General features: G+C 44.0%; 1 protein-coding gene across 1 annotated transcript; it reads right to left on the bottom strand.

Annotated features, from left to right (window-relative positions):
* Positions 1–9184: 9184 nt before the first annotated feature.
* Positions 9185–11436, bottom strand: LOC134460122 (vesicular inhibitory amino acid transporter-like). The gene is made up of 2 exons (XM_063212588.1): positions 11041–11436; positions 9185–10366 (listed from the first exon to the last, which is right to left on the bottom strand). The coding sequence occupies exons 1-2, from the start codon at positions 11434–11436 to the stop codon at positions 9185–9187; spliced, it is 1578 nt and encodes a 525-aa protein (XP_063068658.1).
* Between the last annotated feature and the right edge of the window lie 1563 nt (positions 11437–12999).

Here is a 12999-nt window from a genome sequence, read left to right as displayed (position 1 = left end):
ATGAATACACAAAGAGAGATTGTGAGAGATTTCAGTTCCATCTTCTCAGTATGCGAAAAAGAGGAAGCCAGACACATGCACTTTGGTTCAGTCAGTGTCACATCCTCATTTTCTCTTTCAGATGAGCAAGCAGTCATCCCAAACACTCTCCCGCTCATGCCATTAAACACACACACATACACAACCACACACACACACGACCACACGCACACACGCACACACGACCACACGCACACACACAGAGAGAGAGAGAGAGAGAGAGAGAGAGAGAGAGAGAGAGAGAGAGAGAGAGAGAGAGAGAGAGAGAGAGAGATGGACGGACAGACGGACATACAGACCACACACTCCCACTACAATTCCTCTACACAAACAGAGAGGGGGGGGGGGGGGGGCAATCTCACATGAAACAGAAACTTACTTCAGATGCGAAGTTGTCTGTGATGACTTACAGAGGCAGTTGTGGAGTACCATGAAGACATACAGTAGTGAAAGAAAGCCCATTGGGAAACTCCAACTCCCACTGTCATTGTGACACAGCACTCAAGTGAACACTGCACACTGCACACAACGAAAGTGCATTTTATGCCTCACCCGTGCAAGGGGGCAGCCCTCAGTGGCGCCCCATGGGGAGCAGTGCGGTGGGACGGTACCATGCTCAGGGTACCTCAGTCATGGAGGAGGATGGGGGAGAGCACTGGTTGATTACTCCCCCCACCAACCTGGCGGGTCGGGAGTCGAACCGGCAACCTCTGGGATGCAAGTCTGACGCCCTAACCGCTCCCCCATGACTGCCCTCAAATGTACTCACGGAATGCCACTCCACCGAGTGGAGTAGGTTATATAGTGAACCATTATCCGCCCTGAAAATCAGTGTTTATATCACAACAAGGACTTGGAGCTGCACCACTTGAGATTTAGCATGATGGTGGGGTGAGAGTGTTATTTGACCTTTATTTAACCAGGAAGGACCCATTGAGGCAAATAAACCCCCGTTCTTCCAGGGAGTCCTGGCCAAGACAGCATGATAAAATACAAACAAACAGAGAAGACACGTACAAAGATTACAGACAAACCAAGGAAGCACATGTAAGGATACTATACTCAGGGGTATTCAATTAAATGTCAACGAGGGCCGCACTACACGTATGTAGGCCTATCATGGTTGACGACTGTGAATGAAAAAAATGCGGAACACTTCGTTGAGGTGGGGTGTTTGGGGGTCCTTCCCAGAAAGTTTTGCATTTCTTATATGTAATTTCCTGCATTTTAACATCCTGTGTCCTGTTTCAGCTCGATACAGAATCCGTACTTTTATCTCTAAATTCCGAACAACGTTTCCGTTTTTCAAGGGGCTTGTGGGGGGCCAGAACCTTGCCGTCCGAGGGCCGCATCTGGCCCCTGGGCTGCCATTTGAATAGCCCTGCTATACATAAATAATAAAAACATCAGACAGAGGTGCAAGCAGAATGACAATCTACAGAGGCTAAGGAATGCAAGGCAGGCAACTAACAAGCAGTGTAAAACAGCAATACAGTGTCATCGGTGGAGTGGCATTCCGTGAGTACATTTGAGACATCGGTGACCCATAGGGCCGTCATAATAGGTGACCCTGGTACGAGGGACCCAACTGTTAAGTGTAACCTGAATTGGGTTGTCGGAATGGCGGGGCGTTTCATGAAAAAACAGATTCCGTCATTCCGACAATTGAACGTCAATGTCGGAATGGCGGTATGGCGGAATGGCGGTTGCCCACCAGTGGGACCAGTAAATTAACTTTTTCCCCTGCCAACCAAAATACCTGGTAAATGTTCATCTTACTAGCCAAACACACACACTCACTAATGGGTCAGAGTGGCTAGCAAGTTTTATTTTCTACCAGACAAACTTAATTTTCAGCAGCACTTGGGCAGTATGTGGGTGTTAGTTTAGAGCCCTGGGTGGGCCGTATGTGTATCCCCGAACAGCAACCCTACACTCCACTTGGCTCTGTCTGTTATTCTGCCTATAGAGACCATTGTGATATTTAAGAGCAGGCTCATTATGTTAACTCAAATAAAGTTGTAAATACCCTTGACAATGAGTAATTACGTACCTTGTGTTCACAGAGCACACTTACCGCATACTTAACTAAGCCAGAGATACGTATTCCAGTATTTTCTCTTGCCTAAGCCGCGTCAGTCCACCTAGATCACCTCAGACAAGGTCACAGCAGAGGCTGCACAGAAGGAGTTGGTATTACCAAGGCCTCAAGCAGGTGGAAAATTCTGGGCTATAATGCATGTACAACAAGATCTAATGGAGCCCACTTTATTAATAGGCCTATGTAAAAAAGGAAAAATCAGACTCTCGTGGGGGCCCCTTGTGTTGAGTTCTAGTGACTCTGATAAACCCTGACACCCACCCCACCTCACCCCACAATTTCGGCCTCAAGTATTAGCTGCTACCACTAGCAGTGTGGAATTGTATTTCAATGGGTCCTTGCACAGTAAATGTAGCAGTGTTAATTCAACACTGAGCACATATGATCCCACTCAATTTAAGTGGAGTGTTACTGTAACTTAACACTGTGAGGTCATTTGTTCTCAGCATAGTGTGGGATAGGCCTATAAAACTCTATATGTTAATTCAACTCTCAAAGGGTTAACTTTAACACTGTTCTGAATGGGACCATACTGAAAACAGTGTTGAATCTTTAACACTGTACATTTTGGTCTGCTTTAGGGCCCATGTTTGGTTCTCCACCCTGCTTCTAGTAGAACACTCTCCTTTGTTATTGTTGTAGAAGAGAAATTAAAGAACACAATGTCCTTTCTGTGTTTTCTGCAATGCAATGCTTTACCGCAGGACCTTGTGTATTTTGACCACTATGCTATCTATGCAGGGCTTGGGGAACCACAGGAGCCAGAGATGTGGAAGCTGTCTGCTCTGTCAGCAAATCAGCTGGAGGCACAAAAAATATGAAAATGCTATGTTCTGCGTTCATTCGTGTTTGACATTTTAAAGATGAGTGACTTGGGGTTTTTCGACCTGCACCACTATTTAAACCCAAAGAAAGTCAGAATTGAGCAAATCAAGCTAACAAAATCCATGTCATCTAATTATTTGTAGCCTAAACAGTGAAAATAAACATCCATTACATTCATTCATGTACTATTCTAAAACCATCATGTGGATCTTAGTCACTGCAACACACTGCAATCCTAAGAAGAAAAGCTTCCTAGTTACACCCCTTCCTCTTCCTCACCACTCCTTCTCTTCCTCTTCCCGAGACCATCCATTGCGCAGACTAGGTTATCTTCTGTTGTCCTTTTATCTTAGATTGCGTTTTGGTCCTCCTGACTTGCAGTGTTTTGTCACCAGCTATGTCTGGTAGGCCTATCTGGTTTTCGGTATGGAGACGTGTTTTGGCGTGTTGTAAGTCGCTGTGCAGTGTCAGGCCTTGTGTTTTACAAATTTCGATGACGAAATGTGAGCAGTCACCATCTCCAGGGGCCTCATTTATCATCAGTTCATAGAATGTCTTCTAAAGTGTGTCTTACGAGTGAAATTTAGAATGTTCGCAAGTACAGAAAAATCGGGATTTATGAAACGTGCGTTGGCTGTTCCTACGCACACGTCTGCATGATAAATCCCACACCTTCCAAATCACTGTGCACGCGCGCATTCGGGGTAATTTGCATCCCGAAACGCCTCCAAGTAACCATATATGGCAGGCGCGGAGTGGCCATCGGGAGATCGGGGACTTGTCCCGGTGGGCCGCGGCCGCGAAATATATTTCAGCGGCCGCATTATGTTCTCAGCCGGCCCCAAAGTGCTTAATCACATAATGTTCTCACCCAGCCCCAAAGTGTTTGTGTGATATATCAAAGATTAACTAACTCCAATTCACTACTTATCTGTAATATTGATTCACCACTATATATACCGTCTACCCGACCGCAATACCTCAGTGACGGTGTCAAACAGTAAATTGGCCACACCCCTCCTCTACTGATAATGTTCATACACCGTAAATCGCGGATTTTTACTAGATCTTAGTAACATAGTTTCGTTTTCAGTATTTCAAGAACCTGTGATATTTATATTGGTTACCAAGGAATGGAAATATTAGTAAGTTGTGATTTATTTTCCGATTTCCACATGACTGTTACAGTTTACAGTCTGCCACTCCAGATTCACTTGTTCTGTGGTTATTGACTTGGGTTACGAACAGACTCCACCAAGTGGTAAGGAGGTGAACTGCAGCTAAGCAGGAAAACACGTTGTACATGTTTTGATGGCATTGGTTTGTTAGAACTAGCGGTAGGCTTATATCTCCTTACAGTATAATGTATATCATACATATATTTATATGTGGCACATTTAGGATGTAGCCTATGTAATGTCTGAAGAAATGGAACAAAATAATTACCACAAATTCTGATGTGAGCAGTGCTGGGTGTGTAGCCTAAACTGTGGATTAAAATGTAATTGCAAGAAACAAAGACATTTGCTGCGACGAAGACAGCGTTTTAAGGTAGGCCTATCCGTTTGGCTATACATTTTGTTGACTTATGGTTGTGCTTTGAAGTAGCTAGGTTTGGCTTATTTGCTGCATGGTGGGTTTATTGCACAATGTAGACAGACTTTTTGTAAGCTATAGGCCTAGGCTACTATACTATATTTTGTAAGCCTACTCTTCTAAAAATCCCCACACTCAAAACTTTGTGCCCATGCTAATCCTGTCTTCCTTAAACGATATTTCAATTTCAAACTGTCAAAATGACAGTGGAGTGCACATTTCCATGATGTAGTGATGTAGCCTAACCTAGTAGGCCTATGAATGCTTTGGACTGTGATGATGGCTCCAGTGGTGTAGTCTACTTTTTGAAGTGGGTATACTGTATATTTGAGCATTTTTTGATGTGTAGGCCTACTGTATATATTTGTGCTATTGTAAATAATGGATCAATCAATTTTAAGTGGGTATACTGTAATCCCTGAAATTTTGAAATGGGTGCGTATACTTCGTTTTACGTAGACTACACCACTGGCTGTGCATTTCATCAAGGTGTAGGCTAAATTCTCCAATTCAGGTTGATATTTTGACAACACTAATGTTCACATGTAGTACGACTGCAGATTTCGTGGCTTTTGTCTTTTTGGTTAGGAAACCATGTTGTTCGCTTTCGTTTTTTAAATTTTTTTAATTTTTTTTTTAAAGAGGGCCGCCAAGGGGAAAATTCTCCCGGTGGGAAAAGGTGGGCCACTCCGCCCCTGGTCGCCAACCTGTCCCGTTCCCACCATTCGAATCCACTGCGGTGCGTCAGGCCATTGGGGCACGCCAGTTGTGGCATGGCGTGTAAAATGTCTATGCGGCATGGTTTGTAAAATGTCTTAAATGAGTTACATTGATCTGAACGAAATAGATTAACGTCATTTGGCCATGCGCCGCTAGCTATCACATTTCCCCAAAAATATCGCTAACAAAACTCATTTGGTGGTTGTGAAATCACGTGTTTTATGCACAGGAAGAAGGAACATCTATGCAGTGGAATCTCATTATAGACGACCTATGCAAGCATGCCAGCAAGTATACATTATGGAGTTTAAAAATATATGTCGTTGGATTAAAATTGCGCAAATGTGTGGTCTAACCAACTGGTTCAAGCGCCAAACCGTATGCTTGGTTGATTTGCACAGGTGAAAAAATGTGCCCGCAAATTTGGTTCTCAATCATGAAACGAAATGCCATGGGGCCAAAGTAATTTGAAGCAATCCTGGGGCCTCATTTATCAAGCGTTCTTAGGCACAGATCTGTGCGTAAAGCGTGCGTGCGATCATTCCTGAGCAAAGTATGGGATTTATGAACATGTACTTGAACGTAGAAATGTGCCTAAATCTACGCACACCTCAGACCATGCGTGCGAGTGGAAGAAACACGAAATTGCAAATAATATTGACCGTGCCAGGTACAGTTTGCTTTGAATGACAATGGAGTATGACAGTGTGCTATTTTACAGTGTTTTCGTCCATGTGTGTCTCCTTCTTTTACTTATTTTGAAACACTGTCCTCCTCCTGTCGAAAGCACCTCCACTTCTGCTGCGGAAATGTTTCTATCTCCACACTTCACGCCAGCTGGCGCGTGTGTCCGCGTGTGTTCATGTGTGTCCAAACAGGGTGGCGCCTTCGAATTCACATGGCATTTGAATATATTTTAATACCATATATCAGGGGCGGAGTGGCCCACCTTTTCCCACCGGGAGAATTTTCCCCTTGGCGGCCCTCTTTAAAAAAACAAAAACAAAAAAAAACCCAAAGCGAACAACATGGTTTCCTAACCAAAAAGACAAAAGCCACGAAATCTGCAGTCGTACTACATGTGAACATTAGTGTTGTCAAAATATCAACCTGAATTGGAGAATTTAGCCTACACCTTGATGAAATGCACAGCCAGTGGTGTAGTCTACGTAAAACGAAGTATACGCACCCATTTCAAAATTTCAGGGATTACAGTATACCCACTTAAAATTGATTGATCCATTATTTACAATAGCACAAATATATACAGTAGGCCTACACATCAAAAAATGCTCAAATATACAGTATACCCACTTCAAAAAGTAGACTACACCACTGGAGCCATCATCACAGTCCAAAGCATTCATAGGCCTAGCCTACTAGGTTAGGCTACATCACTACATCATGGAAATGTGCACTCCACTGTCATTTTGACAGTTTGAAATTGAAATATCGTTTAAGGAAGACAGGATTAGCATGGGCACAAAGTTTTGGGTGTGGGGATTTTTAGAACAGTAGGCTTACAAAATATAGTATAGTAGCCTAGGCCTATAGCTTACAAAAAGTCTGTCTACATTGTGCAATAAACCCACCATGCAGCAAATAAGCCAAACCTAGCTACTTCAAAGCACAACCATAAGTCAACAAAATGTATAGCCAAACGGATAGGCCTACCTTAAAACGCTGTCTTCGTCGCAGCAAATGTCTTTGTTTCTTGCAATTACATTTTAATCCACAGTTTAGGCTACACACCCAGCACTGCTCACATCAGAATTTGTGGTAATTATTTTGTTCCATTTCTTCAGACATTACATAGGCTACATCCTAAATGTGCCACATATAAATATATGTATGATATACATTATACTGTAAGGAGATATAAGCCTACCGCTAGTTCTAACAAACCAATGCCATCAAAACATGTACAACGTGTTTTCCTGCTTAGCTGCAGTTCACCTCCTTACCACTTGGTGGAGTCTGTTCGTAACCCAAGTCAATAACCACAGAACAAGTGAATCTGGAGTGGCAGACTGTAAACTGTAACAGTCATGTGGAAATCGGAAAATAAATCACAACTTACTAATATTTCCATTCCTTGGTAACCAATATAAATATCACAGGTTCTTGAAATACTGAAAACGAAACTATGTTACTAAGATCTAGTAAACATCCGCGATCTACGGTGTATGAACAATATCAGTAGAGGAGGGGTGTGGCCAATTTACTGTTTGACACTGTCACTGAGGTATTGCGGTCGGGTAGACGGTATATATAGTGGTGAGTCAATGTTACAAACAAGTAGTGAATTGGAGTTAGTTAATATTTTCTATATCACATAAATACTTTGGGGCCGGCTGAGAAGTGTGTGGTTAAGCACTTTAGGGCCGGCTGAGAACATAATGTGGCCGCTGAAATATATTTCGCGGCCGCGGCCCACCGGGACAAGTCCCCGATCTCCCGATGGCCACTCCGCGCCTGTTGGCGACCCCATTTTCACGCATGGATATAATCTGACTGACACGAGTTATCTGCAAACAAGGGTTCATTTTGACCTACAAACAAAATATTTGTCCATTTCCCATGTAATAGCCAGTTAAATCGTACTACGACTAATAATTTAATAAAAAAACACGTAAAAGCGTAAAACCAATAAAAATAGGCCTATGTTCGTTTAGTTTATTCGCTGTTTATTGTTGAATACCTTTTGATATCATATGAAGACATAGGCTACGTGGAGATAATTGAAGACAAACGAAAGTTGTCTTTTTCTTTGAAATTCACCTCAATTTATGGCATCTAGTCTACCTTTTCCTCGCCTAACGAATATTGGAGGGATGTGGAGGGCGTAGCTCTCAGTTTATCCATTTAAAAGTACGATTCTATCAAAATTATTAGGCTATTTGTTTCGTGGTTTAATGTCAATTCTTTGGTGGTCAGAGGATTATTCCCCATTTCTCAAAGGTTCTCTTAGCAGTTAAATTAAACATTCAAGCAAAAAGCAGACCAACTGCAATAGGCACGGCAAATAAAATATTTAATCTTGTTTCATACACACAATCATTTTCTTTGTCACATCTTCGTCGCTGACATCACATGAAGAGAGTATCACACAGGGACCAAGTTTGTCACACAATTAGAAAACAAACATCACCACAGGATCTTGCACCTCACATTCACGCTCACAGATACACATACGATTAACAGCTAGATGCGTTGGGGTGGCAACTGGCCTCCCGTCAAAAGAAAAAAAATGTGCTGCGTAATCTAGGATACAACAGTTTCTGGCCACGCCTTTAAAATGGAATGTGCGTGGATGTAATAAATGAAAGCTACCGATAACGAAATGTAGCTTCTGCTCGGTCTCTGTGCTATATTTTTATATAGGAACATATCAACCTGAACTGAAAGTTTTTATTAATATCACTGGCCAGAAAGTCCAAATGTCAGCATCTTTGGGCTACCCTTCCTCCCATGTTTTACCCTGTTTTTTTTTTCATCTTGAGTCGCGGCGATGTTCTTTTCTGAGATTTTTATGAGGAGCAGCAAAAAAATCTCTTTAAACCACAATTCACGAGAACATCTATGTGCTGTAGGCTTTTTGCATAGGGAGGTGTTGTCTCTAGCATCCTTTTCAGCTCAGCGTTTCACCTCAAAATTGCATCCACTTTGATATAAAGACTACCACAAAACAAACACAATACAGTTAAGACATCTATTGAGATATTGCACGTTATTCCTTTTGACAAACCCGAGAAAATATTTATTAATGAGCCTAAAAGTAATTGCTTGACGTGTCATATTCCCTTCTGGAAGCGGACCTACAGTGGATTGTATTGGTATTTCTATACAATCTGCTCTCTTATTATTAGGCTATTCTTTTCCCCTTTCATCGTGTCGAACATCCTAATCCGGAAGGTTGTATTTGAAGGCTTCTATGAGCCCCTCGACGGAGTGAATAAATCCAGACACGCTGCAGATCCCTCCAATGACAAATATGGAGACGTCAAAGAAGACGTGGTGCCACAAGAGTTTCCTCCACATCAGCCTCAGGTGGAAGAGACTGGGCAGCAGGAAGCACAGGCCCGCGCCCGTCAGGCTCCCGGTGAGCCCCATCAGGAGCGCAAAGTGCGGGACGAAAATGGCCATCATCAGCGTGAACACAACCAGCAAGATGCGCAAACCCAAACCCCACGACTTGAGCTTTCTTCCCGGGCCGTAACAGTCTGGTAATAAACTCCCCTCGTAGAAGAAAGACTTCTCTAGAACCTCCACCGCGGCGAAGAACGGCAGTGGGTAAGACAGGAGAGCTTTGGCCACCAGGAATATGTTTACCCACGCGCGGATGCCCCCGGGGAGGTTGTCCGTAATCACTTCCTTTGTGTCGTCTGCCCACGTGAGGTAGGCCACCAGGGCAAAGAGGCCCTTGAGGACGCACGCGGCGATGTGTGTCCAGTCCATCATGCAGTGGAACTCGCTGGGCTTCTGCATGTTGCCCTCGAGGGAGGGCAGGAAGATCTGGGAGGTGTAACTGAAGACGATGATGCCGATGGAGATGGGGAACTTCTTGACGTCGATGTAGAACTTGACCTTCTCCCAGGCCCAGTCGTGCGCGCGGGACAGGCAATAGGCGATCACCACGATGTTGATGACGAAGTGGGCGAGCGTGCAGAGCAGACTGAACTTGGAGACGGACTTGAGGTCCTTCAGGAAGGCGCACGGCAGGAGAGCCACCGTGGCCAGGACGGACCAAGCCTTCTGGGACACGGGGAGGCCCGGGAAGCTGTTTATCATCAGGTTCCCGCTGACCACCACGTACAGGATGCAGGTCATCACCAGCTCGATGATCTGTGCCACGTTTACGACGTGTCCACCGAGGCTCGGGAAGCGAGGCGCGCAACAGGCGTTGGCTATGTCCACGTACGAGTCTCTCACGCGCACTAGCTGTCCGTCTTCGTTTTCTTCGTAGAGGCACGCGATGAGGATCTTACCCGTGTAGCAGCAGACCACAGCGGCGAAGATGATGAGGAAGAGGCCCAGGTAACCCCCGTGGAGGATGGCGTACGGCAGGCCAAGGACGAACATACCCTGCGGACACACATGACCAAGAGAGTGGTGGTGATGACATGGACATACCCAAACTACCAGTTGCCAAATATATATTGCAAAAATAATGAAGTTTACGCTGGCATAGTCTGGCTTGAAAGGGTTTTATCGATTTGGATACAGAGGATGGCTATGCGTAATGTTCGGAATGCTATGTTGGAAACAAAGGCCACCTTATACTGAAATTGTTTGTATTGGCATTACAAATAAGATGCAAATACACCTGTCTGGGTACAGGACAAATGGATACATTAAAAGTGCATTTTTATTTTATTTATTTACGGGGAGAGGTAGCCTGCTGTGACGTAACAGGCTGGAGCCTCGGGACCTCGCCAAGTGGCGATTTCAGCAACATTCATTTTAACGCGTTGCGATGGAACGGGGTCTGGGTGGGCAGAATGAAGGGATAAAATGGCAGCATCACTGTTGGCTCCCCTCCCCCTAGAGCCGCATACTGCCAACCACTCAACACATAACCACACTAACCAAGAAAAAAAGCATGATGACAGTTGCGCATAGCCTACTACAACTGATATTCTTTCTTGGAAATGCAGACCACTGACCTTCAGTATAAACAGATGTGGCCTACAGGCCCGTTTCCTTTTACAATTCTATTTTTTTTAACGTCTAACAATTGCCAAAGGAGCGCATCTAACCTGGATGGCGTTGGTGACGTTCCATCCGGCCTCCCAGGCGGTGATTTTCGGCTTGTCCCGCTCCATCTCCTCCACACCGCCGGTGCTCTTGATGGAGCCTCGGTGGCGGGTGCCATCTCTCTGGTAGTGGCTGTCCCCCTCCAGCCCGTCCCCGGTGCCCGATCCGCTCATGTCCGAGCCGGCATCGTCCGGCTGAATCACATCCATGCGCATCCCCTGCCTGTAGTCATAGTCCAGGTCGTCGCACTCGGCGAAGCCCAGTCCCTCTTCGTCCGTGGCCGCCTGGAAGCCCATGCGGGCGAACACCCCGCTGACCTTCGCCTGAGACTTGTTGGTGGCCGTGTTCATAGCATTTGTGATTTTGTTGGAAATCTTGTGTCGGATTAAGTGAGCCATGATTTTTTTTGTTTTTGTTTTTGTCTGTATTAAAAATGTCTTCCTTTTTAAACTAAAATAATTTCCTTACTGTCAAATATCTGGCTTAGGTATACCACTTCTCGGATAGATGGAGGAAGAACTGTCAGTGTTTAGACGATCAATACATTCTTGGTAAAATGCATTCTTGGATTCCTTGCTGGATTTGCGTAGAGATGGAGGGAGGCTGAATTATCCCGTTCTTGCCACATGCATGTCTCTTGTCCTTCAACATCCGCGCACCCTTCAGAATTATTCCAAGATGTTCTTCAAGATATCGACCATGATTTCCACTGCGCGCAGCGAAAAAAGGCAATAATTCCGTTGTATGTGGTGAAGGATGATATTTCTCCTTTTTTTGCTAATAAATATCCATCCAAATGTTCTCTATATCCAACGGTGGCAATAAATGGCTGCTCCGCACCGCCTTGCTTGTGTGCGTGTGTGTGAGTCAGTGTGTGTGTGTGTGTGTGTGTGTGTTACAGGACACGTGCCCATGTGTGAAGAATATACCATCTCCCTTTCCCTGAATTTTAGCGCATTTCATCTGCAAAGAAAAGGATAAGGCTGAGCAAATACTGATGGTCATAAAACGATGGGGATGAATATCGTTTCATTAATAAAATCGGATTTGTTTCCTGGTGTATATTCAAGATAGGCTACACGAAATTGCAAATTAAAGAATTAAATCTCTCTCTCTCTCTCTCTCTCTCTCTCTCTCTCTCTCTCTCTCTCTCTCTCTCTCTCTCTCTCTCTCTCTCTCTCTCAGAAACGCCAACGAGTAAATGAGGAGGAAAAAAGAGAGAGATCATGTCAGAATAAGCGTATAGGCTGCTAAAATGCGTTTGCAATTCAGATCCTGAATTCTAAACATAAAGACCACCTAATTCGATTGTTGAAAATAATTATTAAGGTGTTGCTATGGCATAAACTACCCAAAATGTCCACAATTTGCGGATTTGTCACTGTTTCTGCGGTAATATATTTTATTTCGTTTGAGTCGTGACGCAGATTATTGTACACGCACGTGTTCCATCATTTGAGTGAAATATTACAGGCTGGACCATTTTTAACAGTGATGCTAAATAGGCTACTGGGAAGAAAGCATTGGGAAGAAGGAAACATTATTTCCAAGCCTATGAAAGCTTAAAAGACCAGTGTTTGCTCATCTCTGTAATGTTTTAACTTTTATTCTCTCTCAATGCTGTTTTCATTTTCGTTCTTAAAAACGGAATATACATAGCCTAACGATTAACGCAATAAACCCAGCAGAATGTGTAGCTAATGTCACATTAGTGGGAATTTGCTTCAGTCTCGTGTAGCCTTCCACCGTCAGCAATCTTTGTGTGAAACGCAACAGCATAGTCTATCAGTCGCGACTGCGGCACTTCATCCATTGGCTGGGAAATGGTATCTTCTCTTTAAAACACAGCAATATGAATGGTAAACAGAAACATATATAAAGAAAGACATTATATTAGCCTAAATATTTTTGAAAACATAATGACACATTCAGGGAGGAAGCAGCAATGCAAGACAAAGCGC

The sequence above is a fragment of the Engraulis encrasicolus genome, chromosome 2 (assembly GCF_034702125.1).
Source record: "Engraulis encrasicolus isolate BLACKSEA-1 chromosome 2, IST_EnEncr_1.0, whole genome shotgun sequence".
Taxonomy (NCBI): Eukaryota; Metazoa; Chordata; class Actinopteri; order Clupeiformes; family Engraulidae; genus Engraulis; species Engraulis encrasicolus.
The sequence above is the reverse complement of the archived record's forward strand: the minus strand, read 5'-3'. Positions and strand labels throughout refer to the sequence as shown.

Bases quoted from the DNA above. Each gene is read 5' to 3' on its own strand.
- LOC134460122 (XM_063212588.1), bottom strand. From the start codon at position 11,436: ATGGCTCACTTAATCCGACACAAGATTTCCAACAAAATCACAAATGCT. The intron at 10,367-11,040 runs GTTAGATGCGCT...GTGTGTCCGCAG, and splicing joins ACGTCACCAACGCCATCCAG to GGTATGTTCGTCCTTGGCCT.